A 27,356-nucleotide genomic window follows, 5' to 3' on the forward strand; every position below is an offset into this window, starting at 1 on the left:
GGCCGAAAATCAGTATTTTCGGCCGTTACCGATCGGTAAATAGGTGATAGGTATGTAGGGGGCATTATTTTACCGAATCGGTAAAATTACCGATTCGGTAATTTTACCGATTCGGTAAAATAAAAAATCGGTAAATTTACCGAATCTGAGCCACCCAGATGTAGGTGGGACTCTTCAGAGTCCCAGAGGCCTTACCGAATCTGTATTTTACCATCAAATCCAATTTGATGGTAAAATACCGATTCCGGTGTGCATTCACATGTGTGCATGCACACCTATGCCATGTGACAGGCAGACCTGCCCTTAGGGCATGTATGCCTGCCACATGGCACCCGAGCCTGTTTTGGGGATGCCAGAGGGTGTCAAAGTAACACCCCCTGCACCCTTGTGAAAATCGGTATTTACCGATTCGGTAAATACCGAATCGGTAATGCCCATTCACTCCTATGGGCTTCAAAGCCCATAGGAATGAATGGGCATTACCGATTCGGTATTTACCGAATCGGTAAATACCGAAATCATCCAAATCGGTATTCCAGCACATCTTGAATACCTACATGTCCACCCCATAGATTTACCGAATTTTTAATTACCGAATCGGTAAAATTCGGTAATTAAAAATCGGTAAATCTATTTCACCTACATCTAGCCCTATATCCTTTATACATTACAAATAGCATTTTTGTATTCAGAATTCTTGTAATTTTGCAAACTGCAGGCTTTGCAACCACATTCATTTTTAAAGGTTCACATACAAAGACCTTTTCTAACTCCCCATGTGAGCTCTGGTAGATTTTGCCTCTGCAAATATTCATTGTTAAGAATAGGTGGAAGAAAATACTAATTGTATAACTTTTTTGTTGCATACAAGGAAGGTGAAAAGTGAATACTCAGAAAGCTTTGTGTCGCCAGGAGAGTACAGATATCGAAATGGGTCTTGGGTCCGTGTCAAGCAGCAAGTTCCTGATCATGTAAGTGTTCTTTTATTTTAAAAGCCTGGGTATTTGTAAAGAAATGGTAAAGTTAGGTCCCTATCATATTAGCTATCTTTGCATTTTACAATATCATGCAATAAATTACACTAGAGAGGAAACGTTGTGACAGCTTCGGGAAACTACTACAAAACACAAAACTGAAGCTTGTACTGTGTTCTTGAGGTGTATAGTAACTTTTTTGATAGGCCATTGTTACCATATTCATTGTCATTCTGATGCATGTTTAAAACACACTGCTGGTTTTCTTTCCTTACATTTCGGTAGGTAAACTCTTCAAAAGAAGGCACACTGAAAAAGATCCTGAGAGTAGAGGGACATACAGAAATAAGTGCATATTTATTGGTTCCTGTGGTTCTTACCTATTTCTCAGGCAATTAGTTTATAATTTTGTTGGACCCATGCATATCAGAACAGATTCATACAGTATCAGCATTTCTGATAGATACATCTGCCAGTGGATTCCTCACCATGTAAATATCCCCCTGCGTCAGCAACGTTCGGAAAATTCTTTTGTAGGACGCCGGCGTGGACGACGTCATAGGAGCACGGCATCGTTCGCGACTCCGACTGACGTCGCTGACTCCTTATTAGACCTACGTCGGCGTGATGACATCAGTTCCGCCCTTTTTTCCGTGGCTTCGAGGCACCCAGATGGACCAATGACAGAGGATATACACATATACAGTCTACAAAGTACATACAATTAAAAACTACGCACATAGGGCCAGATGTAGGTCGACAATTACCGGTCGGTAACGGCCGATTTTGGCCGTTACCGACCAGTAATTGGTTTTTGAGATGTAGGGGGCATTTTATTACAGAATCTGTAAATTTACTGATTATGTAAATTTACCGATTCTGTAAAATACCGAATCGGTAATTTAACCGATTCGGTAAAACCCAGATGTAGGTGGAAAACCACAGAGTGCCACAGGCCCTTAAGAGTCGGTATTTTACCACCCAATCCTATTGGGTGGTAAAATACCGAATTCAGGTGTGCATGCTCATCTGGGCATGCACACCTGTGCCATGTGACACACAGACATGCCCTAAGGGCATGTATGTGTGCCAGATGGCACACAAGCCTGCACTTGGGGTGCTAGAGGGTGTCAAAGTGACACCCCCTGCACCCTTGCTGGATTCGGTATTTAACGATTCTTTTCCCAATGATTCCTATGGGCTCCAAAGCCCATAGGAATCAATGGGGAATACCGATTCGGTATTTACCGAATCGGTAAATACCGATTGTTACAGATTCGGTAAATCAAAATTAAAAAATACCTACATCTCCCTCCTTCTAATTTACCGATTCATAAATACCGAATCGGTATGATTCGGTATTTAAGAGTCGGTAAATTATATTTACCTACATCTGGCCCATAGTTCGTAGCCAAGGTATGAAAAACCAAAATATATACAAATATAAATATACCTAAAATACATAAATACAGGTATAGAAGAGTGGAAGGCGGGTGGGTCAGTGAGGAATCCACACTGTATCTACCAGAAAAAGCGTTACCGGAGGTAAGTAACTTGTTCTCCTGATAGATACATCTGCCAGTGTATTCCTCACCTTGTGAATAGAGTCCCACAGCAGTCCCCTCTCCTGGAGGAGGGTGTCCACTCTCCTATACCAGAAATCCTGGAGGACAGAGCGCGCAAAGTGGCCGTCCCTCCTCACCTCCGTATCCAAGCAGTAATGCTTCACGAAAGTGTGGAGGGAGGCCCAATTCGCGGCCCTGCAAATATCCTCGACAGGTCAACACCTCTAGACAAAGCAGATGTTGATGACTTTGCTCTAGTAGAGTGAACGGTTTCTTGGGATCTTCTATTGTGCGGATGTAAACTTTTTTACTATTGTGAACTTTTGTTCTGTATCTGTTTGAGTTGTCTTCCATCGAAGATGTCATTGAAGAAGACAGGATTTAAGCCATGCGACTCGTGTGCCAGGATGATGTCCATTACTGATCCTCATGGTGACTGTTTGTGGTGTCTGGGCTCGGATCACGACGTCAAGGGTTGTCGTTCCTGTTCGAAGATGAACCCAAAGGCTCTTCGAGAACGAGAGGCGAAACTCCTTCTTGCCAAAAATAAGGGTAAGGATACCAAGAGGACTTCGAGGTACAAGATCAAGGCGATCGAGGTCAAAGTCGAAGACGATGTCTCGGTCGGAGTTGGCTTCGAAGTCGGCTTCGGGGCATGCTTCGGGTGCCTCGAAGAAGAAGCATAAGAGGAAGAAGCATAGTTCGAGACATCATTCCGGCAGGGAGAAGGACTCGAAAAAGAAGTCATCCTCTTGAAGACATCAGAAGGGCATGATATCTCCCTCTCCAGCTCGTAAGCCTGAAGGTGAGGCCTCGCCTTTGCAGTCTCGGGAGCCGACATTGAATCCGTCTCCGGAGCCGTCCCAGTCTTCGGTGCACGATGAAGAGGAAGTTGAGGCGACTCCGGTACACCAGCCAGAGGAAGTCCAATCCAGTACAACCTCCTCAGGGGCAACCAGTGGGTTCGTACCCTCAGTTTCCTGGTCCAGGTCAGGACCCTTCGCATTTTCTAAACAATGTATGGCGTATATGCGAGAGCAATGTACTCCTCTGGTGCACCGGCTGGTCCCATGGGTCCATTGTCGTTTAATCTGGACGTGCCTCAAGCTTATGCTCCGGTGCCTTTCTTGCCGTTTATGCCGGCGCCTATTCCACCGTGGCATAGTTCGGCTACACCGAGGTCATCGACTCCGTGCACGGCATCACCGGCTCCGGAGCGACCTCGGGATCGAATTCAAGGTTCGATGCCGGTTCCAGCTTCTCATTCAAAGGCGGCTTCAGCTCCTCATTCGACGCCGGCCTGACTCCATCGGAGTTGTTACCGGATCCAACGACGTCGATTCGGATGGAGTGGTCGAGGAGTAGAGCACAGCGCCTTATGGAGGAGAGAAATTATGAGGAACCTGAGGTTAAAGAAGGCGAACTTCAGGATCAGGAGGATTACTTTAAAGAGTTGCAGGATGCAAGTGGTTTGAAACTTTCACCGGAATGGCAGTTGCCCTCTGTATCTGATACTCCTTCTAAGGATGTGGCTCCTTACCATGTGGTGATCAGGAAAGCTACAGAACTCTTACATTTGACTTTACCATCTGTGGAGTACAAGTCTAACATCTTTATGGAGGTTCTCCATTCTCCGTCCTCTGTGGTTGAGCCTACTCTACCATTTACTGAGGCTCTAACTGAACCTATATTGGAAGTCTGGAAGAGGCCTCTTACTGCTCCTGCGGTGTCAAAATCAGTTGCAAGACGCAATAGGGTGGCACCTGGAGATCCTGAATTCATGTCTATTCATCCTCTGCCAGAGAGTTTGGTGGTCCAGGCTGCTTGCTCAAAGAAATCGGCAGGTGTTTTTCCCCAGGTACCTGAAGATAAGGACTCTAAAAAGCAAGATCAAAATGCGAAAAAGGTGTTTTCGTCAAGTGGTATGGCCCTAAAATCCACGAATGCTACTTGTCTGCTGGGCAGATATGTTCATGCTTTGATGGACACAGTGAAGCAGCTATCATCTAAGCTTCCTGAGGAGGATAGGAAGAACTTTAGTGAAGTGGTATCTGACACACAGGCTGCAGCTCGTCAGGTCATACAAAGTGGTATGGACACGGCGTATTCAGTGGCTAGGATCATGGGGTCTTCGATTGCCACTAGAAGAGCTGCTTGGTTAAAGACTTCCGAGTTTTCAGCTGATGTTCAGGCTGCTCTGATGGATTTGCCTTTTGATGGCACAGGCCTTTTTGGAAAGAAAGCTGATGCTGCCTTGGAAAGGTTTAAAGATAGCAGAGCGACAGCAAGATCTTTGGGTCTGCAGACTAGAGGCTCTTTCACCAAGAAGTACAAGGGTTTTGGAAGGTCTACTTTTCGTACCTATAAGCAGAACCAACAGCAGCAGCAACAAAATCCTTTTTACAAGACTTACAGCGGTAGACAAAGGGGTCGTCCTAGTGGACGTCAAGCCTCTTCCTCCTCTAATACCCACCCCGACCTACAACACCAAAGCAGCCCTAGATCCGCCATTCCAGATCATGTGGGTCCAGTAGGGGGTCGGCTTACTTATTTTCTACGGGATTGGGAATCGGTTACATCAGATCTTTGGGTTCTCAATCTCGTAGAAAATGGGTATGCTCTTCCCTTTCGGGAATTCCCTCCAAATTGCCCTCCTTGCCAGGGTTTTTGCTTGGAGGACCACCTGTTGCTCCTTCAGGAAAAGGTACAGGTACTGTTCAAAAAGGGTGAGATAGAGGTGGTTCCAGAGCAGGAAAGGGGTCAGGGGTGCTACTCCCGGTATTTCCTGATCCCCAAGAAGGATGGCAGGCTTCGTCCAATCCTGGATCTCAGGATCTTGAACCTTTACCTGAAGCAGAAGTTCAAGATGCTCACCCTTGCACAGGTTCTTCAGGCACTGCCGGAAGAGGACTGGATGGTGTCGATCGACTTGCAGGATGCGTATTTTCACATCCCAATCCTGAAGTCGCACACGAAGTATCTCCGTTTTACGGTGGGGTCGCAACACTACCAGTTTGCGATCCTTCCGTTTGGTCTTATTACTGCGCCTCGAGTCTTCACCACGGTGATGGCTGTGGTGGCTGCACATCTCAGAAGGTCAGGGATTCCGGTATTCCCTTATCTGGAAGACTGGCTGATCAAAGCAGAGTCTCCGGAGATAGTGCTCCATCATCTGCAAGAGACAACTCAGTTATTACCCAGGTTGGGTTTTTCGATAAATGTACCCAAATCTCACCTGGTGCCCTCCCAGCACAACCTGATCATAGGTGTGGTACTGGACACAACTGTGTGTCGTGCATTCCCTCCTCCTCAAATGATTTGCGACATACAGGAGTTGATTCCTTTATTTTTCAATGGAGCGGTTGTTCCAGTCCTGAAGGTCCTTCGTCTGCTCGGTCTGATGGCATCTTGCATTCTGTTGGTCAACCATGCACACTGGCACATGAGGGCGCTCCAGTGGTGCCTCCACAGGCAGTGGTATCAACACCAAGGAGATCTCAGGGAGTCAGTGAGGATCTCCAGAGAAGCTGCTATCTTGGTGGAGTGTGGAGGGCAATCTGTCTCAAGGAAAGCCCTTCCATATTCCTCCATCAGTGGCCACAGTGATATCGGATGCATCACCTGGCCGGAGTTCTGAACGTGCGTGCACACAGTCTCAGTCGGCGGTTCTCGGCCGACCACGAGTGGAGGCTTCACCCGGAGGTGGTTCGTCACGTCTTTCGGACGTGGGGAACTCCTCAGGTGGACCTGTTCGCCACTCATGAGAATGCTCACTGCCCGTCATTCTGCAGTCTCCAGTTTCGGGTGCAGGGAGCCTTGGGGGACGCGTTTCAGTTGAGTTGGGACTCACAGCTCCTTTACGCGTTTCCTCCCATACCCTTGATTCCTCGGGCTCTGATTAAGATTCGCCAAGACTGGGCCCAAGTCATATTGATCGATCCGGATTGGCCAAGAAGGGTGTGGTACACAGATGTTCTCCACCTCTCCTCGTGCCCGCTGCTCCGTCTCCCTCACAGAGCAGATCTTCTCTCTCAGATGGAGAGGCAGGTTCTACACCCCCACCTCCAGACCTTACACCTTAATGCCTGGAGATTGAACGGGGCAATCTGAATTCCTGTTCTCTCCCGCACGATGTGGTGGATGTCATTTTATCGGCCAGGCGTGACTCCACTAAATCCATTTATTCTTATAGATGGTCCAAATTTGTTCTTTGGTGCGGGGAGAAGTCCATCGATCCTTTGAGGGCTCGTTTGTCGGACATACTTCTTTTTGCACTTTCTTTGGCGCAGCGAGGGTTTGCTGTGGCAGCATTTAAAGGCTATCTTTCGGCGTTGTCTGCATTTCTCTGCCTGCCGGATCAGCCGTCCTTGTTTAAATCTCCTATTGTTTTGAGATTTCTGAAGGGGCTTATGAATACATTTACTCCTACTCCGTTTATTGTGCCTCAATGGGACTTGAATTTGGTGCTTACTTATCTAATGGGTTCTCCTTTCGAACCTCTGCATAATTGTCCCTTGAGGTTATTGTCTTTTAAGACGGTTTTCCTTGTTGGAATTACCTCAGCAAGGAGGGTAAGTGAGCTTCAAGCTCTTAGTTCAAAGCCCCCATTCTTGACCATTCATGCTGAACGAATCGTTCTTAAGGACCAGGGCTGCTTTTCTGCCTAAGGTGGTGACTCCCTTCCATCTAGGACAGTCTATTACCCTTCCTACCTTCTATCCTACCCCTCACCCTTCCAAGGAGGAGGAGTGGCTTCACCGTCTGGACCCTTAAAGGTCGGTGAGTTTCTATCTTGATAGGACAAAGGACTATCGAGTGGATGACCAGCTATTTGTTGGATTTGCTGGCTGTAGGAAAGGAAGAGCTGTGCACAAGCGCACACTTTCGAGATGGATAATACTATGCATCAAGATCTGCTATACCCTGGCTGGTAAGGAACCTCCTGGGGGTATAAGAGCTCACTCTACTAGAGCAAAGTCATCAACATCTGCTTTGAGTAGAGGTGTACCTGTCGAGGATATTTGCAGGGCCGCGACTTGGGCGTCCCTCCAACCCTTCGCGAAGCATTACTGCTTGGATACCGAGGTGAGGAGGGACGGCCACTTTGCGCGCTCTGTCCTCCAGGATTTTCTGGTATAGGAGAGTGGACACCCTATTCACAAGGTGAGGAATCCACTGGCAGATGTATCTATCAGAAGAACAAGTTACTTACCTTCGGTAACGCTTTTTCTGGTAGATACAGTATCTGCCTGTGGATTCCTCACTGACCCACCCGCCTCCCCGTTGTCCACTCTTCTATACCTGTATTTATGTATTTTATGTATATTTATATTTGTATATATTTTGGTTTTTCATACCTTGGCTTTGCAATATGTGTGTAGTTTTGAATTGTATGTACTTTGTACACTGTATATGTGTATATCTTCTGTCATTGGTCCGTCTGGGTGCCTCGAAGGCACGGAAAAAAGGGTGGAACTGATGTCATCATGCCGACGTAGGTCTAATAAGGAGTCGGTGACGTCAGTCGGAGTTGCGCGCGATGCCGTGCTCCTATGATGTCGTCCATGCCGGCGTGCTACAAAAGAATTTTCCGAATGTTGCTGACGCAGGGGGATATTCACAAGGTGAGGAATCCACAGGCAGATACTGTTTCTACCAGAAAAATCGTTACCGAAGGTAAGTAACTTGTTCATCTTGGTTTCGGGACTTGCTATGTAATAATATTAGCATTCATTTGTAAATTTTTGTCATGAGCTTCTCCCTCCCATGTGCTTGTTGTTTGCCTGTGCTGAATTGCAGAACTAGAAAATTGTTCTCTATAAATAAACCTTTCTCTTTAAATTTCTTTTAGGGTTTTGTAATGAGCGAGAATCCTTTTACCTTTCATTTCCACCCATTTATTTGTTCATCACTATGCACCTCACAAGGCTTCTTTTTGTTGACCTAGCAGGCAGCATACAGTGATTAGCCTTTCTGCTGCTTCCTTTCTTTTGGATAGTCTATTTGATTTGTCTCTGTTTCCCCACTGATGTTTTTTTTGCGTATGTTTTAATTTTTAATTTAAAATTTACAGAACTGACTACGCTCTTTGTCATAGTATTTAACACATTCTTAGCGACTGACCTTTACAACACTCACATTTTATGTCTATGTCCAGTGAGTCTTTTGTGTGCTAAAGTTAATTCATAGTCACTGAGAAACGATTTGATGTCATTGTCCAAGAAGGGGCTGTTGTCTAATGAGGCTTGCGACTTTCTTGCACACCAGAAGCTACTGAGTTAGTGTACAAGGGTTTCAAAACAGGGTGCATTCACTGAGTTGTCAATGCTGGTTAATAGTGTAAAGAAGTTCATCTCTTTCCATTCAGTTATCGAAGGAACCCATTTATAGTAAGGACCGTGGGTTTTTATTAGATTGTATTTTAATTGATTCAAACTCCTGGGACAGGATGATTGATTTTAAAATCATTACACGACTGGATAGCGACCATCAAGCCCTCTCAATTGAACTAAAAGCATTAAACACACATAATACCTTCCAAGCTAACCCTTTTGACTCTGGGTTGATCATCTCAAACTGTAGTAGGAGAGTACAGTGAACCGATTTCCTCCAATCAAAGAACAAGATGAGTAACTTGTATGCTGCTCTAATTCCTGTGTTTGAAGAGGTGTCGGCCCAATATCCACAAAGTAGGGATGGCCTAGACTTGCAAGTGGTTGAGACTAACTTTTCCAAGCTTAGGGAGGGATCATTTATCCTAATATGTCCCCTAGACAGGCTAGGCCACCAACCCACCCGTGGTATAATAGCCAATGCCGAAAGGCCAAAAGGGCACTTCTGGTATCTATTAACAATCGCCCTTATATAAAAACCACAAGATAGGCATATAAACTGGCCGTTCAAGAAGTCAAAATTTGGTGGGAAAGGAATAACTGGGATACACTGAATATCGCCCTGGGGAATTAAGATATGAGGACGTTTTGGGTTATTGTAAACTCAGCCTCTTCTACCCCCAAAACAGCGGTGGAACCGAACCGGGACGAAGAGGTATGGCGGGAGCACTTTGAAACCCTTTATGCTGAGGAAAAGAAGCCTGAGAACAAGATCCAGATCCAGGTAGTTGTTCAGGTTCATCCATAAGCCTAAAGGAAATTGAGGGTGCATTGTTAAAAATAGCACCAGGTAAAGCTCCAGGTTTGGATAAGATCCCTGGGGACCTATATAGGAGCGAACCAGCCATCTGGATTCCGTATTTCTGTGTCCTTTTCAATGCTATACTGCAGGGCATGAAGATACCATCCAGTTGGCAGGACGCGGAGATAATACCGATATTTAAAAAAGGTTCCCCTTTCTTACCAACTAACTACAGACCTATTAGCTTAATAGATATTTCCCAAAAATTATTTGCGCGCGTCTTGCTGGCCAGGCTACATTTTTGGATGGAAGAAAAAGGGGTACTGTCCCCCCTTCAGGCAGGATTCAGGGAAAAGTTGTCGACACTGGACCAAGTATTAAGACTACAGCTCTTATACTGGAAGACCGTTTGCCTACAGGGGGGCAGTTTATATTACATTTTTGTAGACCTGTGGTGGCATTCAGTCTGGTGCCACGGGAAAAGTTATGGTCAGTTCTTATTGAGATGGGGGTCCCGGTGTATCTAATCCAACTTCTCAAGAGACTGCATGAAGATAACTATGCACAAATAAGATTTGGAAGGGATGGAAAACTTACGACACCCATACCAGTTAAACGAGGTGTATGCCAGTGATGCGTGCTGGCGCCCACGTTGTTTAGTCTTTATATTATTGGATTGATTGATGCCTTGGCAATAGAAAAAGATTTTGATGCCCCTAAGCTAGCGTCCCGCAGAATCTTGGCAATGATGTTTGCCGACGATACTCTTCTGGTATCCAAATCTCCCATGGGGATCCAAAAGTTTCTCGATAAATTTGAATTGTTCTGTATGGAAAGAGGTCTAGAAATAAACCTACAGAAAACTAAATTTATGGCGTTTAATAACCCTAAAAGCACTCGCCCAAACCCTTCATTAAATGGGAAACCCCTGGAAAGAGTCTCATCTTTTATTTATTTAGGTCTCACAATTACTGAAGATTTGGATTGGGGGGCCCACAATACCAAGTCGACATTAAAACTAGCGCAATCGACAGGCGGCATCATGAAGGTCTTTAGTAGATCTAGTAAGAGAACCGTCAGCCCAGCCTTAGAAATTTATAAGGCCCAATACCTCAGACAGCGGTTTAGATTACCAACAAGTACCCCACTGATCTCATTGAGATTAGATACTGCGATTGCGATATGTCAAGTCTTAGACCTTTATTGTATTGGCGTCGCCTATGGTCCACTCCTGAACTCTTGTCTTATAGGGAGGAATTACTTGATGTTATGACAGTACAGGGTGCAGTTAAACTCTCTTGGTTTGCCCATATTACATTTTTACTGATTAATATGGGCCTGGGAGATTGCTGGGCTGAACCAGATCGTGCCTGCCAACAAATTACAAGGAAACAAATGAAGGTCCATTATGATGAGTACAGAAGGGCCCAACTTTATTCTTGTCCCAAGACGGGCAAATTATCTTTAGCTTTTTTAGAAGTGAAAGATGTTGCCTGCCTTGAGCCAATATTAGATCTCATTAAACCAGTGGAGGCAAGAAAGCTTTTTTTACAATTCAGGTTTGGGGTCTTTCCACTCCGATGTTTCACAGTAAAGTGGAGCAAAGACCAAAGGGTTCTGTTTCCTGCATGTGATTTCCCTGAAGAAACAGTGTTACATGTTTTTTTTTAGCTGCCCTGGCTACCACAAGGCAAGGAAACGCTGGTTGGTTCAGATCTGTAGGAATGTTGGTAGCAGGCATTGTCTTGAGGTGTTTCGGATACTGAAGTCCAACCTCAGCATACCGATTGTGTTTTCAGTCGCTGGATTTCTGTTTTCCATGTGGTGTACTAGAAGGGTTTTATTGAAATCATCCAAGGAGGCCCAGGTTTTACCATAAGGTTTTACTGTATTTCTTTTTAACAAATAGTATCTTGCTGCCTACGACTAAGTCTACTTTTATGGACCCAGCTCTTCTTATGAAATTGTCCTGTTTTAATAAATTATTTATTTATTTATTGCATTATGCACTTTCCGATATCAATTTGTATCTATCGCCTAGTTCTAGCATCCTATAAAGTTATTTCTATTTTCTATCTTTGGATGATGGAAGTCAAATTTTTCATCTAGGTTAATCGTCCTTCTTTTTTTTTTTTACTGTTCCGAATTGATATTTGTATGCTTCTCTGTATGTTATATATGATTCTAGGAGATGTATTTTTAGGTCATTCTGACCGAAATAACGTTTTTCTGAACTGAACTGAACCATTTAGGAGGGGAGGCATTCTGGTTCATGCACGTGCATGTATATCACAAAGGCATAATGCGTGGTTTCATGCAGTTACATGGAAAAAGTAAGTAACTCAGAAATACGATTGATATTGATTTACATTGCCCCTGTTCATGAAGTGGGGGTCCCAGGCAGGCCCGGACTGGCCATTGAGGGCACCGGGCAATTCCCCGGTGGGCCGCATGGCTGGGGGCCTGTTTTGGGCCCCTGGGGCCGTTTTTGTTACAGGGCCGTTATGCTGCAAAAACGGCCCTGTAACAAAAACGGCCGAAAACCGGCCCTGTAACAGAGGGCGGTCGCACCTCTCCCCCCCCCCCCCTCTCCTCCCGGAGGGGGGGAGGGGGAGCCGGCCGGCCGAGCACTTTGCCAGGGCCGGTTCTGGTTCCCAGTCCGGCCCTGGTCCCAGGGCTGATAGCAAGAGCTCCCAACACCCAATACATTTTTCCTCCTTAAAGGAACTTTTTTGCAGGACCGCAAGTTCAATTATTCATCACGCCATGGAGAGAGACAGATGAATGGCTGTTACACTTCAAGACAAATCAATTCAGGACTGTAGGTACTTTTTGTAAGCTCAACATTTGTATATTTGGGCCTCCTAATTTACAATTTTTCTTTTATGCAATCTTTAGTCTTATACAGGATTAGCATTAAGCTATACACTAAGATATCAAGAGAGCTTCTATACAACAATGCCTGCCTAGATATGTACTCTATGAAAGATAATAATTGGACCTGGTTATAAGACCCAACTCCTCGCTCTTTCAGGAAGCCCACTGTACCAACACCGTACATATTTTTACTGGATGGTAAAGTCCTCCCAATCCATTCTTAACCCTGTTCTAATCAAGCATTGAGCCTGTTGGTAGCTTTAGGAGTAGATGCTAATTTTTTTTATTTTTGGTGGGGCAATAGTTGTAGATATCTAATAAATGTTTCTCCACTGTCTGTGTAGAGAAACCCATCTATAAGTTAACAAACTTTCACTGAACTATTCCCTCCTCTGATACTTCTGAGATAATTCTACTAACATCACTTCAGTAATCTTGAAGAGCTGGGCAAATGTGTTTAGGTCCATTTTTAGCAGTTGGAAAGCATTGAACTTTGAAGTTTATCCCAAACAATCCCATCATTTACTGGGACAGCTGAAATGTTCAAAAGGGACAGGTCTCTTTTCAGTTTGTGAAGATGAGTGAGGCATTGGCACCTCATTGATCAGTTCTGCGGCAGAGCATCCTGAAAAAAACTGTCACAAATCCAACGCAAAGTAATATAAAATCCAAAGGACAGTGCCATCCAAACATATATCTAAGGTGGGACCAGATAATTTTGTTTCAGCCATGAAATCATCTGTTCCCACATGATAACCTGAAGCCATTAAAAGAAAGGTAGGTGGGATTACCAAAAGTGTTGGATGAAAAATCATCTATTCCTAAATAACAACCAGAAGAGCTTTGTTGAAAAACAGGAGACACCGGTTCAGTTAGAGAATTGGTAGAGTCCATGAGAGGTGGATCAGTATAAACAATATCATCTGCAGGATTCTCTCCATACCTCCCCAGCTGGGGAGAAACAGTTTTGATGTTGCTCAAAAGCTATAGTGGAAATTCCTGTATGGAAGCAAGAAGAGTTAGGGAACTACTTAGGGCTTCTAGTGGCCTAATGTTTGGAATCAGCTGTACGAAATAACTTGATGTGATCAATGGAGACAAAAAGGTTGTCTTTAGAACCAGCAATCGGTGGCAGTATTACAGTTCTTGTACCTTGAATACCAAGGACTGGCACAGGTGCATGGTATAATGGGCCAAACTTCTTCTTTACCGCAACCCTTTCTCAAAAGAGATTTTCATTTTGTGGGTTTCAGCTGGAAGGTGCTGACTGCTCTTTGATTAAATTAGAAGCAGGCGTCTTCAATTGTTCGTTTGATTGGCCGTTATGGAAGTGTCGCAAATCTTGAAGACAGCGGAACGATCATTTACGTCAAAGGGCATGGCTGCGGCCACGATGTCTGGACCATCAAGGTCTGTAATATACTTTTTTATTCGAAAAAAGTACCCATGTGTATTCCGGCCACCCAAAGATCATTAGGGAGATTATTAAGTGCTCTTTATTACTCATATATGTGATGGATCCAGCTACGCCCTGTACCTAGTACTCTAGCTGTTAAAGATTACTCTAAGTCACCGTTCATCCTCTCCACTACCAAATTTTCCTCTGCACGGTATGGGAAGAATAATGCACCCTTGCACCCAGGTAAGCCAAGGTATCGCTGTAAGTATTAAAGGCGAAATTAGGGTCTTGGTCTGAGTGGAATGTAGTGCATGTATATGTTCTGATAAAGACTTGCAATTCTTCACTAACAGTGTGAGCGTCAGCTGAATGTTGTGGCCAGACACAGTGGAACCTTGAGCAAGAATCAACTGCAAGTAGGATAGGTTTAAATGCTCCATCTGAATTCGGAGGACCCCAATGGTCCAAATAAGTTTATCTGAAAGGTTTGTTGGATTTGTCTGCATTGGGCATGCCACAGTAGAACTTTTAATTTGTTGACAAATATCACAACCAAGTGCATATTTCTTGTCCTGTTTATATAAGCTATGCCACCAATAGCATTGCTGTAGTAACAGAACTGTGGCCGCCACACCTGCATGTGCAGAAGCAACACCTTGAAGCACAACTATTGTTAGGCGAGCCTGCGGTCTTGGTTTAAGAATTAATTGATCACCGACCCCTGGAATTGTAACAAAGGGAACATTTTTGTTTGCGTAAATTATATGTCTATTTTACCAGAAAGCCCCTAGACAAAGGGGTGCCTTTACGTGTAGCATTAATGGCATCCAGTATATCATCATCTACCCTCATAAGAACAAGTAATTGCAGCAACTGTTGCAGTTGCAACTGCAGATTTGGCTGCTTCATTTGCGTAAGAACATGTTGTCCTCATTTTGTTGCACCCTATGTCCACAGTTCCAATCTGCAATACACCATATTTGAAATGCCTAAAGACTGTTCTATTATAAGATTTCTTAGCATTCCATTGCCCATTGTAGTGGCATTATTCCATGTAATTATTTTCTTTCAGCGACCTGATTGATAACTTACCTGGTATTACTTGGGAGGTACCCTATACTGCTTTGGCTTGACATTGTTGAACATGGTGTCAATGCACTGTTCATGTTATATTTTTGTTAAAAAAAAATAATAATACCATGAAACACACACTATAAGCGTGGGGATTTCTGAAACTGTATGTTCCAGTTCAAGAAGCAAGGCTTTTAGTTTAGCCAGTTGTGCTGTGCTTTCCCCTAGGGACTGTGTGTGAGTTTTTGCAGTTGGAATTTTCCATCCAACATCACATTATGAATGGTGGCGCACGCCAACAAATATTTGTGCTTTGTGCCTATAGCAGGTTGGGGTGAACCATCAGTATAAATAACATATTTATACTGCTCAAGAGGCAAAACATTGCTGGGCAGGGGATAAACATGCTCATATTGAAAACATTGTTGTGTCTTTAAAGACAGGTCAAAGACAAAGTCTACATCCATAGCTGTTAAGGATGTTGCCCATTGTATCCTTATGGAACACTTACTTTTGTGGTAACCTCTATGGCTGAAATGGGAGTAACAACAATAATGCTTTTCCCTTATGCAAGTGGCCTTTCTTTAAGTATAGCCATCTGCACTACAGTCGGTATCTTTTTCAGTGGATGCAAAATGCATTTTCACATTGGAATATAAATGCAATTTATATACAGTTGGCACTGTTTCACCTTCATTAAAGGGGACATATGTAAGGCCATTGGCACCCGCAACTATGCGGATGACCAGATTTGTTGTATTTGCAAATGTATATAAGTGACTTGTTGCAAACAAGTCAGATTGCAGTGATCTGAGTATGTCTGTATGTTCTGATGTCCAAGGTGTACTGGAAAATTCTGTATGAATTAGTTCCCTAATAGGTGCTTTAGCATCTTGTCGTCTTGGGTATTGTGGCTGCACTTGTGGCCTGGCTCTTATGGGTATTTGTTTTGAATGTGGCTTCTGACCGATAAGCCACAACCAATCACTGCAATCCCACCTGGGAGGCAAATATATCATTACACCTTTGAATAATATACACTTTTAAGCATGTCTTACCACCCCTGGCACAGCAAGACTGCAACACAAAACAAACAGCACCTTTTGAAAAGGAGTTTTATTTAACAAAATGTAAAGACTATCACTTTTAGAATAAGGCTTGGGGTTTATTACATAATACTCTCCAAACAAAGGCTGTCTCAGATACCAAATGCATTAGATTCAAATATATGTAGCAAACTTATAATCTAAAGCATGGATCAATAACTGAGCAAACTATAATACTGATTAATAAACAAGCAATAACTGATATAGGATAAGATACACTGGACGTCCTGCAAGAGATCAGAAAGATATATTTACAGAGTAGAGGATCACTCTGGATGTGCACCTCCCACACCACAAAGAAAACACCTCAAACGATCACAGCCACTGGCTCACATCACAACGGCAATAATCTCAAAACTCAATACATCACCTGATGCATACACTGCCCACTTCTGGCCGGGGGAAGTCTTCAGAACAGCCGGGGATCAGAGCTCAGCAATGAGGGTTCAATCCGAGATAGACATGTTTGCCCTCACTCGGAATCCAAACTCCCAAACTTCCACTTCCACCAGACCAGTGGAGGCTCCCCCTTTTAATACAAGTGAAAACATTGGTCGAAGCTTCTAGCAAGCCTCGCCTCCTTTTCCTATCAGATTCCGTACCACTCCGTGCCAAAGACACAGCATCGATTGATCGGTTCTGCAGTTGTCATCAAAAAGTATTGGCTGTGGGGCCCCCATTAAGAAAACAGAAATGGAAACAGCCAACACAAAAATGGGTTATCCATTTAAAGGTTCAAGCTAGAACAGCCAACAAAAAAATAGGTGCTTCCTAAAATACTCAAAATACTGTGGAGGATTATTTTCCAGCACCAAGGATGTCTCCCGAGGAGGTGTAAGGGTACTATGGGCATGCACTTGTACTACTTAGGGGGCCTTTTAAATAAGTACCAAACTGTAAACATTCACCAAACATATAGTAGATAAATAACCATGTGTATTCTGTCCATTAGGTTACCTCCAGCTTACAGCTTTTCAATCTATTCCTGTCTCAATTCACCAGAGAATTCATTTCCCCCACGTACTAAATTACATAGTACAAATGCAAGGTTCTAACAACTCTACACATCTCCCCCTTATACCTACAAATTACTATTGTCAACAAAAAGGAAAATGAGAACTATGTTTTTACCGTTTAAATGCATTACTAAATAAATATTTCTAAGAACATATGTACGCAAGGAATATACTTATAAGATATCATAATGACATGCATGGATGCATTCAATACATGCACCTAGTAAATCCCCCTTAGCACTCAAATGCATGTGCACATGAGTTTATACAATCGCCTTTGATGCTAATATTCTTCTTCATCATCCATGGCTCTTTTTAGACACTTGCACACACTCCCCAAACTCCAAACAGATCCATCCTCCAGAATCACTACATTTTATCTCTTTTACCTTGACCGGTTGGGAAAAGTTACTTTCCTCTTTCCTGACATTTTCTGATTTTCTCATTGCCACCCAATCACCACACTGTTTGCCTGCTCTTTTGGTATCTTTCTTAGTGTCGTCATATTTCTTAGATTTTTGTTGTTTCTCTCCCACACTTTTTTACAGCATTGTGGTCAACCCACACACATTCTTTACTTTTTAACCCTGTTGGAATTACCCTCCTCCCTGCTTCCTTATTTTTAAGGAAAATGAAAGATGACACCACCGTCATTGAGTGAGGCGTAACTCTGTATGCTCAGATCAATTTCCCTAACTCCTCTTTTCAAGTTAATCTATTGGCCAAGGATAGTTGGAAGTTCCCCATAATTAGCAATTGACTCGCTCAATTAGTCAGTTAGCCTGAGGTCTGAATAGTGCTACCTTCCTAAGTTTGACACCCATCTTTTTGAAAAACTCTGACCCTCTTTGGTATGTATCAATACAGCCCCTATGCCCACACTCCTTGCATTGATTGTTATATAAGTCTTGGCAGTAGCATCAAACTGCCTGAATGTAGGAGTTTGTAAAATTCCCTCTGTTATGTTCTGGAAAGCTATATAACAGTTCTTGTCCAAACTGAAGTTGACATTCTTTTTTATTAACAATTTCAGTGGTTCATCTATCTCAGTAAAATTGGCTACAAACTTGGAATAGTATTCTGCCAGACCTAAAAATTATTTAAGCTGATCTATGCAAACTGGCTTAGGTGTTTCACACACTGCCAACACTATAATTTTCTTTGGTCAGATGCCTTCTCTGGAAATCAAAAGACCCAAGTATGTTACTCAGCTTTTCCTCAATTGGCATTTCTCCTTCTTTATCGCTAAACCACACTTTCTCAATTGTTCCATCACCTGTACCATCAATTCATCATCTTCTTTTCCAGTCTTCCCCACTGCCACAATATGGTCAAGAAAATATAAAACATCCTTTAATCCATCAAATATGTGCTGCATCATCCTTTGGATCACTGCTGAGCCCGATGCTGGACCAAAAAGCATCCTGCAATAACGACAGATCCCCAGAAGTGTAACAAATGATTTAAGATGTCTCGAACTTTCGTAAAGATCAATTTGATGATATGCAGTTGATATATTGATGAAAAAATGTCACCTTCTCACATTGCCATCAGCTTGTCTGAAATATTTGGAAGTGGTTGCCTATCAACCCAAATGTTTCTATTGAGGTCACGCAAGTCAAAGCATAGGCAAACCTTTCCCCCTCCTTAGGGGCCACCACAATGGGTGCTAGCCACTCTGAGAGCTTAATAGACTCAATTATCTTTGTTCCAATAATTTATCAAGTTCGTTTTGCAATGACTCTCTCATCAGGTGTGGGACATTCCTCACTTTGTGAACAATTGGAAGAACACCTTTCTTCAGCAAAATTTTATGCGAAAAGCCTTTAAAGCTGCCAGGACTTCTCGCAAGTATTTCATAATATCCTTCCGTATCTTTCCGAGGATGCCAGCCCAACAGATCTGAACCCTGCTTGGTTATGTGTACACAGTCCAATATAGCTATTTTTCAAAACTCAGTTTTCATCCCCACAATGTCTACGGTTTTTCCACCATAACCCACAGCCCTGATGTCCGATTTGTTCCATTCAACATCCTCCCAATTTGTCTCATAGGTATCTTTGGATATCGACATAATTAAGCTTCCTGAGTATGCCAGTATCCTCACTTCATGGCTATCTGTATGCAGGTTGCAGTGAGGTTTTTCTGAATTGTCTGTGCTTTTCTTCTCAAATTCTTTTCCTTCTGGGGTTGTATTGATTATTTCTTCACTATTATCCAACTCCTCTATAGTAAGCACTATTTTGTCTACAATTTCACATAGTGATCTATTTCCTTAACTTTTATGATTCCAAATTTCATTGTGTAAGGCTTAACAGAATGACCTTTATGTCCAGAATTGCCGCATATAACATTGCTTGCAGCATACCTTTTGCTAGATGCTAGATGTTCTTGCGCTCCACATCAATAACATTTTATTATTCTGGAATTTAATCCTGAAAAAGTAGACTGATTCTGTTCTTTTTTCTGGGATTTCCTTTGTTGTTGTTGGAACTTCTCCTTAGATTTCACTTTCCTAATATCTTCTATTGACACACCAATTTCAGACCTCTTGGCCTGAGTTCACCTACACCACTACACCTTTGCTAGCTCACCTACACCACTTTTATCATTTACATTATCCAGATATGTATGTGCCTGAGCCCTTGGGCAATTTGTATGGCTTCTTCTTTTTCCTGTACTCTTTTATTATTTGTACTCCACACTGTTCAATTCCTAGTCAAGTATTCACTCAAATTTTCAAATTGGCACATCAGTGAGAAGCCTCACATTGCTGCTCTGTAAGAGGCAATGTCCTCATCTGATGTTTGAATCCTAGAAAAAATGAATGGCGCTGTAACACAGTGTTTACTTTTGCCTTAAATCATGCATCCAATATTTGCAAAAACATCTCATATACATTAGTGGGCTGCCCATTCCCAAAGAGATTTCAGGCAAATCTTCATACAGCCTGCTCCCTTAAACACCAAGATGGTGGAGTAAAATTGCTGGTCTTCTCACAGGACCTTTCTTGTCAGCACCAATAGCCAACATATAGGTGGGGAAATAGTGTCTCCACTCTTTTCAAGGTATTGACATTCAGCCAGAAATGTAGGTGGTGGAGCCAACCCCTGATCAGCCATGTTAACTTCATACTAGGAGTTAAATTATGCAATGCACTAACCACACTTTATACCTATAAAGGGAATTGTACATTGATGAACACAACAAAGTAATAACTAATCAACATTAAAAAAATAACACAATAAATTAAAATAAGACATATAATATCCAAGGTACTTACAATATCACTTCTGATTTCGTATTAAAAACTGTATATTTCCTTTAGTTGTTGTTCTTAAGGTAGTTTTCCTCTATGTCAAAACTTTAAGATTTGACCATAGGGATGTGCCGTAGTTAAGGTACTTTTCTCAGTGGAGAAGGTGAAGCCGTCGAAACAGGAGAAAATGCAGTTCAGCAGAAGAGCTCTAACATTGGACTAGAAAGACTGGGTATTAATGATCAGTAGAATATGATTTTGTGAACAATGGCAGGATCCAATGATTGTCTCTGTGCTCAAAAATTCCTTTGACTTGCTGTGACTCTGATTCTAGAGCGTTTCCACACAGAGATGGCACGCGAAGCATGTGAGTAAGTCTTGACAGAATGTTGCTCCTCACACGCTCAAAACTTGGTACAAGATGCAGCCTTTCAAATAATGCATCACTGGCTACTCAAGACAGCTCTTGATATTTTGTTGGAATTACTGATGCGCTGGCAACAATACATGTTCAGTGCTAAGTCCCGTTCAAATAATGCTCTTAACAAGCACTTCTGCAATATGATAGTGCACTGCCCAACTTTAAACTGGGGTTTGCCAATAAATACTAACAAGTCAAAAATCCAGATTAATTGCTCTGCATTCTGAGCATTGAGTTAACTTCCTCACATTCTAAATTCTTTATTACATATACAAAGTTCTACCAACTCTACACAAAGCAATGTTTATAGCGTCACGTCGCAAGGATTCTGCTGGTAAAGCAGAACTGTGCCTTGGGTGGACAGAACATCAGAAGGTAGGGACTGAGCCCCTCTCTACAAAATCAGTATCTGTCGGTCTAAATCCTATCTTGCTCTCAGTGCCTCACCTGCACTCCTAACCTTCCCAGAGTAGCAGATGATTTTGGAAACCTAGAACATGACCCTCTAGTAACCAAGGGAACTGTGAAAACAGATCACCTTTCATCTCTCACTCATGTATGTCCTTAGTAAACAAAAGACAGACACAAAGAAAGTTTACAATATATTTAGTGAAACTATTGTAGTCCTTTATGAAGCAAACGTGCTGCAATCACTTGGCAAATGAAACTAAACCAAGTAATTACCATTACTATATGGGTATATAAAATAAACATCCCCACCATGGCAAATATCTATCTGTCTAGACCTTCCTGCACTGTTTAAGCCCGGGGATATTAGTGATCTCTGGAATTTGCAACAGACCCCATACCTCATGTATATGGTTAGGTGGTCCGCATCATAGGTGTAAACTCAGTTTACACAGACTTCATGTCAGGCTGTATGGGTGTTCATTCCAGGACAGGCCTATCTACTTCAATTCTCCGCTCTGCCCCTAACGGGTCGAGGCACAGTTTATATGATGAGAATTACTGTCTGAGAAGACCACAGCTGTGCTATCGTGTGATGTATAAAATGTTGGGAGCTGTCGCTGACAGAGCAGAAAACAGTACATACACCATGTTAGGTATTATAGATGACCTTGTTCAAAATGCATATACTGAATCCCAAGAAGAGTCACTAAATAACAAACAACATGCACAGCGTAGTTCTAAAATAATATATTGTCTTGAAAACAAATTTATTATGTGTCGCTGTGCAAAGCAGAAGCAGCCTAAAACATCTAATATGCAAAACTATGGGAGAAACTAAGTTGGCCCAGAAGGGAAACCACTACAAAACTATGTGCAATGTAAAACAAAAGATTACTCTTAAGGTTAGATGGTTTGAAAGTCATGCGTAGCTAATCACTGGATACTTAGCGTAAACTCATAATCTCCAGTGTTAACAAGCATCTCTTCAACTCCTTATTTGCCTACTCATCTTGTGTTCTTCACTGGCAAACAGTGCCACTTTATTATCCAACAAGAGTTCTTTATCAGTTTCTCCTTGAACACCTCCAGTGGCTGGGGCTAACCAAAAAGGCCAATTAGGCACCTACTGTTATTTGAACTTTGAGAATCTATTTCTTGTCCATGAGTATCCTTCCTCCATAATTTAATTTTACCATTGTTCAGTGTGTGCCCCTGGTAACTAGTAGCAACCCATTTTCAGTGATCAACAGTGCTATTGTTTAGACATTCTGGAGTGGCTGGTTGATAAAGGCTATAATATGAGATACCTCCCTTCATGTTAATACCATACCACAATGCTTGTAATATCTTCAATTACAAATTCTTGAAGTTTTTCGGTGCTTAGAACTTATACAGACACCGTTTCTCGATGGCGGATGCAATATTTCATCTGTGTCTCGTCCAAACTAGCATTCAGGTTAGAGTGGAGAACTCTCTTTCTTGGCTGCTTTTTACAAACATATGAGACACACACTCTCCCTAAAGTCCATAGAAAGTTATTAATAAAAGCTTAGATTTGACCAAGTTCTAATTTTTCAGTACAAAAGGAAATACTCCCTAAGACAAAACAGTTTTGGCTGGATTGCCATCTTCACAATGTTTATGTGCTCTGTTAGAGTTAATAGCAGTCTGCCCCATATCTGTAATATAAAATTGACCATTAACCTTGATCAAGAAGAATCATAGTCTGTATTCCTGCCCATTTATCTTTATCCATCTTCGACACATGAAATTGTCCAAAGCCTCCAATGACTTTCTCTGCGATCCCAGTAATGATATCTTCTAAAAAGAACAGCCCATTGCGTACATTTATAAAAAATTTTGTCTCTAAAAATGTGAAATACCTAAAGGTCTTTTAACCCGAGGGCAGTTCTAGCAGCTTACTATTGGCGTTACCAGGTATGATCCACAAAGTTCTTTCTCTTTTCAAAAACATTTCTGCTGCCTTCTCATATTTCAAGGCACTGTAGTTATGCATTGAAAGCTTTTTCTTCAGAGCCTGCTTTCTGAAAAAGTAATGCCTGTATAGTTTGGGCATACATAAAGGCATCTTTAAATGATGTTTTGATTTTCATATCCTTGAAGGACTTCTTGCCAGTCATTACTGATACACCCTTTAGATTGTTCTCTTTGAGAAATGACATTTTGGTAATATTTTCCATCTCTGTCCTGTTGTAGAGAATTCTTTCCCTATGTGGGACTCGAATTTGATTTTGGCTTTACTCGTGCATAAAGCATATTAGCTTATGGATTTCTGTTTCAAGCTTGATATCTTAGGAGTCCTGTACTATTTTGTCTGCGCCACCAAGGTTATACTTCGGAAGGCCTTTTTATTTTTTAGAAACGTATTAATGGAATTTCATTGAAATTCTTTAAAAGTACCCTTCTTATGCTTTGCCTTAGACTGAATGCTTCTTTGGCTGAAGAAACATGCACAATGTAAAATGTCTCAAGACTTTTGAAGTTTTACCTGAAAAGATCAAAACTTTTCAGATATTTTGGGCATGTTTGCCAGATATAATGATCTTATTCCAGACAATAAAGCAGGTAAATGCAGGTTTGCCAGTTGGATAGACTATTGCATTTTGAGATTCTCTTACATAAAAGGAGTTCAGTCTGTCTTCTCAGAAGCCTCTTATTTGTCTCACTAGTGAAATAGCAACTTCAAGATCAAATTGTGAATCCAGAGAAAATCCACAGTTTTAAATAAAGGTAATTTTGTTCCAGGACAGGAACTCCATTCACCATCCGGCAATATCTAACTCAACCTCCTCCGGATAGTTTTCACACTCATAAACATAGATTCTCCAGTATTAGAGTATCTTTCATAGATTCACATGCTTGAATCATTCCCTGTCGTCGAAGTGGGAGTCCCACGGTACATAAGAATCAGTAAGGAATGACATTACCATTACAGTTACTAGAGAAAAAACATTCACTTTAACATCTCGTCCTGGTCATTTGAATGGTCAAAATCCCAGCCAATTAGACAGAGGCTCCAGGCACTCTGATTTTCTACCGCACGTCATCTGAAGGGAGTCTCCCTGAGCTCTGCTCAGTATTTTTCTCTTTGGCCTACTGAATTTGTTCTCATCTTCAGATCACTATGTCTTCTTCAAAAATATCTCTCTTCAGGCATTGTGACTTCATTCGGATGACCCCCCCACAAGAATTGTATCTATTGCCTTCACCCTGATCATCAGGTGAGAGACTGTACAATTTGCAGAACCTTCCCTCAAAAGACTTTGACAGGTAGAGAAAGACTTCTTCTGTAGCTACAGTAGTTAACAAGCATTGGCATAGCCAATAGGTCTCGCTTTTGGGACGTTATAAGTATTTAGTTTTCCAGCACAATATCCTTTGTGCAACAAAATTAACTGTTGCATGGTTAAACATTTATGAGGTTCCTAAGGCGAGACCAATGTTTGTTCAATGTGATATGGATTTATATCAATGATTTGAATATTATAGGAACTATATCTAATGATGCTGTTTTACATATTTTGCAATGTCTTTAATTAGTTGAGCAAAATATAATAAAGTTTAACCCTGAAACAGTACCAGCCCATTTTAAACACTGGCTCTACCCATCTGTAATTTCTGCTTCTCACTATAGTCTTATCGTTCACCCTACGCTTATCGTCTAAATGAATGTATTTTTTTAACCATTATTTTAGTGAGTGCAATGTAGTGATAGGCTAAAGATAATCTCTGCTTACCCCCTTGTTAGTTTTGGACAAGCAGTTAGGCTTACCCTGGAGTTAATGTGTAAAGCGTTGCACCAAATTTACATAGCAACAACATAGTAGGCACTCCACCAAAGGAACTCCATACAAGGTTATAGTTAGAATAGCCTTTGTATTTTTTAAACCTATTAGAATAGTTTTTATAAAATATATACACTGTGCCAAGTGACACTGGGTAATATTTACAGGGTGCGAGAGTTAGTTAATTATGTTTTATTAGATTTTTTGAGAGTTATTGAAGTAGTAGGAGAGTGAGTGAGTGAGTGAGATAGTGAGTGAGATAGAGATTGAGATAGTTTTTTTTAGAAATTTATACAACAAAGATAGTGTCAACATCGCTTAAGGAGGGCATAGATATGATACATATCAGAGGGGAAATAAGATGTTTGAAACGTGATGGGGAAGGTCATTAACCTAGAATTGACCCATTAAAATTCAAGGGGAGGGGTTTGCACGAGAAGATTTAGGCAAAGTTAAAACAGAAGCATACAAAGAAAGTCCTACAGATGAAGGACTTGCACGTTGACAGGAGATCACAAAAAATTCCCATAGTGAAGAAGACCTGAGTATGGTGAAAATGGTAGGTTGAAAGGAATTATATAATGCAAATACAAAACATACCTGAATTGGGGGCATCTAAACATACCAGTAGCAGTAAAAGGATCGGTGGGCAAAAATGCTCAACATACAAAATCTGGAAGAATAAGGGATATAAAGGGAGAACATAGGAGCACAAAAGTCTCAGGGGGTAGGTAGACCAATCCCAAAATCAGATACAATGAGCTTACCAGGAGCCTTATATCAATACAGCTGAAGGGTGGACATACATGGCGGTCATCCGACTCAACTTGCGTAGTGGTTCAAATGCAAAGGGGTAATTTTTAAAATAGGTCCAGTCTCCAATAAGAAAGCGCTCAATGACACATATTCAGGAGAATACAGAGTACATCTACAGAGATGATAAGAATAAACCCAAATAAACAAACAAAGCATAACTCAAGAGGAAAGAGAGTAGGAACACAGAGCATCTATGTAGGAGGGAAAAATTGCATCATATTAGCAGAGATATTAAACCCGTCTGAGTGTCTCAAGTAAGCAGACATCCAGGGGTAGAGCTGCGCTACATTCATACGGGCTACAGAATAAAGCAAAGATCCCTATTGGATTATACACCACGTGCCTAGAGACGTACATAATTATATAGCGCTTGAAAGCACAAGTTAAATACATAATTAATGCTAAGGAGACACTGTGTGATTTAGATGTGTCTCCAAATCGGATGCGGATTGTTTAGATTACTGAAAGATCCGTGTTGGATTAAAAGTAAGGAAAGGTGAAATGTAAACTCACAAAATCCCACAGAAAAATAAGATACAGCAAGGCATGAGGTAAACGGGCCTTTGATTACGAGCGTGGGGTAAGCTAGATGGATCCTGTCAACAATAGCACAAGCTCTACAGTGAAGAGTCTTTCAAGGGGAGACAATGTACAACAGGACTTACCCACGGTGGGATATTCAACACGGCGGCCATAGTACTCCTGCGGCGTTCTGGGAACAAAACTCCTGCTCTATGTCAGATCAGCCGAGCAATACGGAAGACGCTCGGCGAGAATACAAAGGAGTTGCAAGACACAGCAGCCATTCACAGTCGAGTGGGTCACCCCCCTTCCTAAGCGTCAGAAACCGCCTAATAGAGAGGGGACTGCATCAAGTCATGGATTGGAGGCTGCTCTCCAGTGGCCATTTTTGTAAGGGAGGAAAGCCTTATTTTATACACAGTAAATGCAGGAGGGGAGTAAAGATACATTAATTTACAGAAAGCCCAATGAGGTCTCGGAGGGAAGGAAAAAGTTATAATATTTATACAATACCGGTCATTGTGAGATAATATAACAATGGGCAGTGTCACAAGAGGAGGGGGAGTGAAAAAGGTTTACTCAAGGGTCTCACGGCAAAACAAACTAGGGAAACAAGCCCGGGAGTTGTGTGCGCGCACACAAAAAAGAAATAAATAAGAACGCGAGTGGTGCACTCGCGCGCGCAGCAGCATCAAAAGTGAAACCATGAGGAGGAGCTACGCTAGCAAACAAGAAGCTCCCGGCTCCGCCGACCTCCGAATCCTGCCAGATGATCCTGTCATTTATCCTGATTTTGCGCCCTGCCTCCTTGTGTATGAACCGAACTACAACTTAATGGTGCAATCCCGAGATTTCTACCGGTTTGGTGGACGAAGTTACGTCATGTGGCAGTTTGCGGCCTAGACCAGCTTGGAAGCCGGGGTCTCGGGTACTAGCCCAGCCGCGTCTCGGTTGAACAACATCGGCTGTGATCGTGGGA

General features: G+C 42.2%; 1 protein-coding gene across 4 annotated transcripts in view; it reads left to right on the forward strand.

Annotated features, from left to right (window-relative positions):
• Window positions 1-27,356, forward strand: part of SAXO6 (stabilizer of axonemal microtubules 6) — a 569,878-nt gene that overhangs the window by 281,157 nt on the left and 261,365 nt on the right. For all 4 annotated transcript variants that reach the window (XM_086919018.1, XM_086919016.1, XM_086919015.1 and 1 more), the window contains one exon: window positions 872-971. In XM_086919018.1, the coding sequence (XP_086775144.1) occupies window positions 872-971 (100 nt within the window). The remainder of the gene's footprint in view (window positions 1-871; window positions 972-27,356) is intronic.

Source organism: Lissotriton vulgaris, chromosome 1_1 (genome assembly GCF_964263255.1).
Source record: "Lissotriton vulgaris chromosome 1_1, aLisVul1.2, whole genome shotgun sequence".
Lineage (NCBI taxonomy): Eukaryota > Metazoa > Chordata > Amphibia > Caudata > Salamandridae > Lissotriton > Lissotriton vulgaris.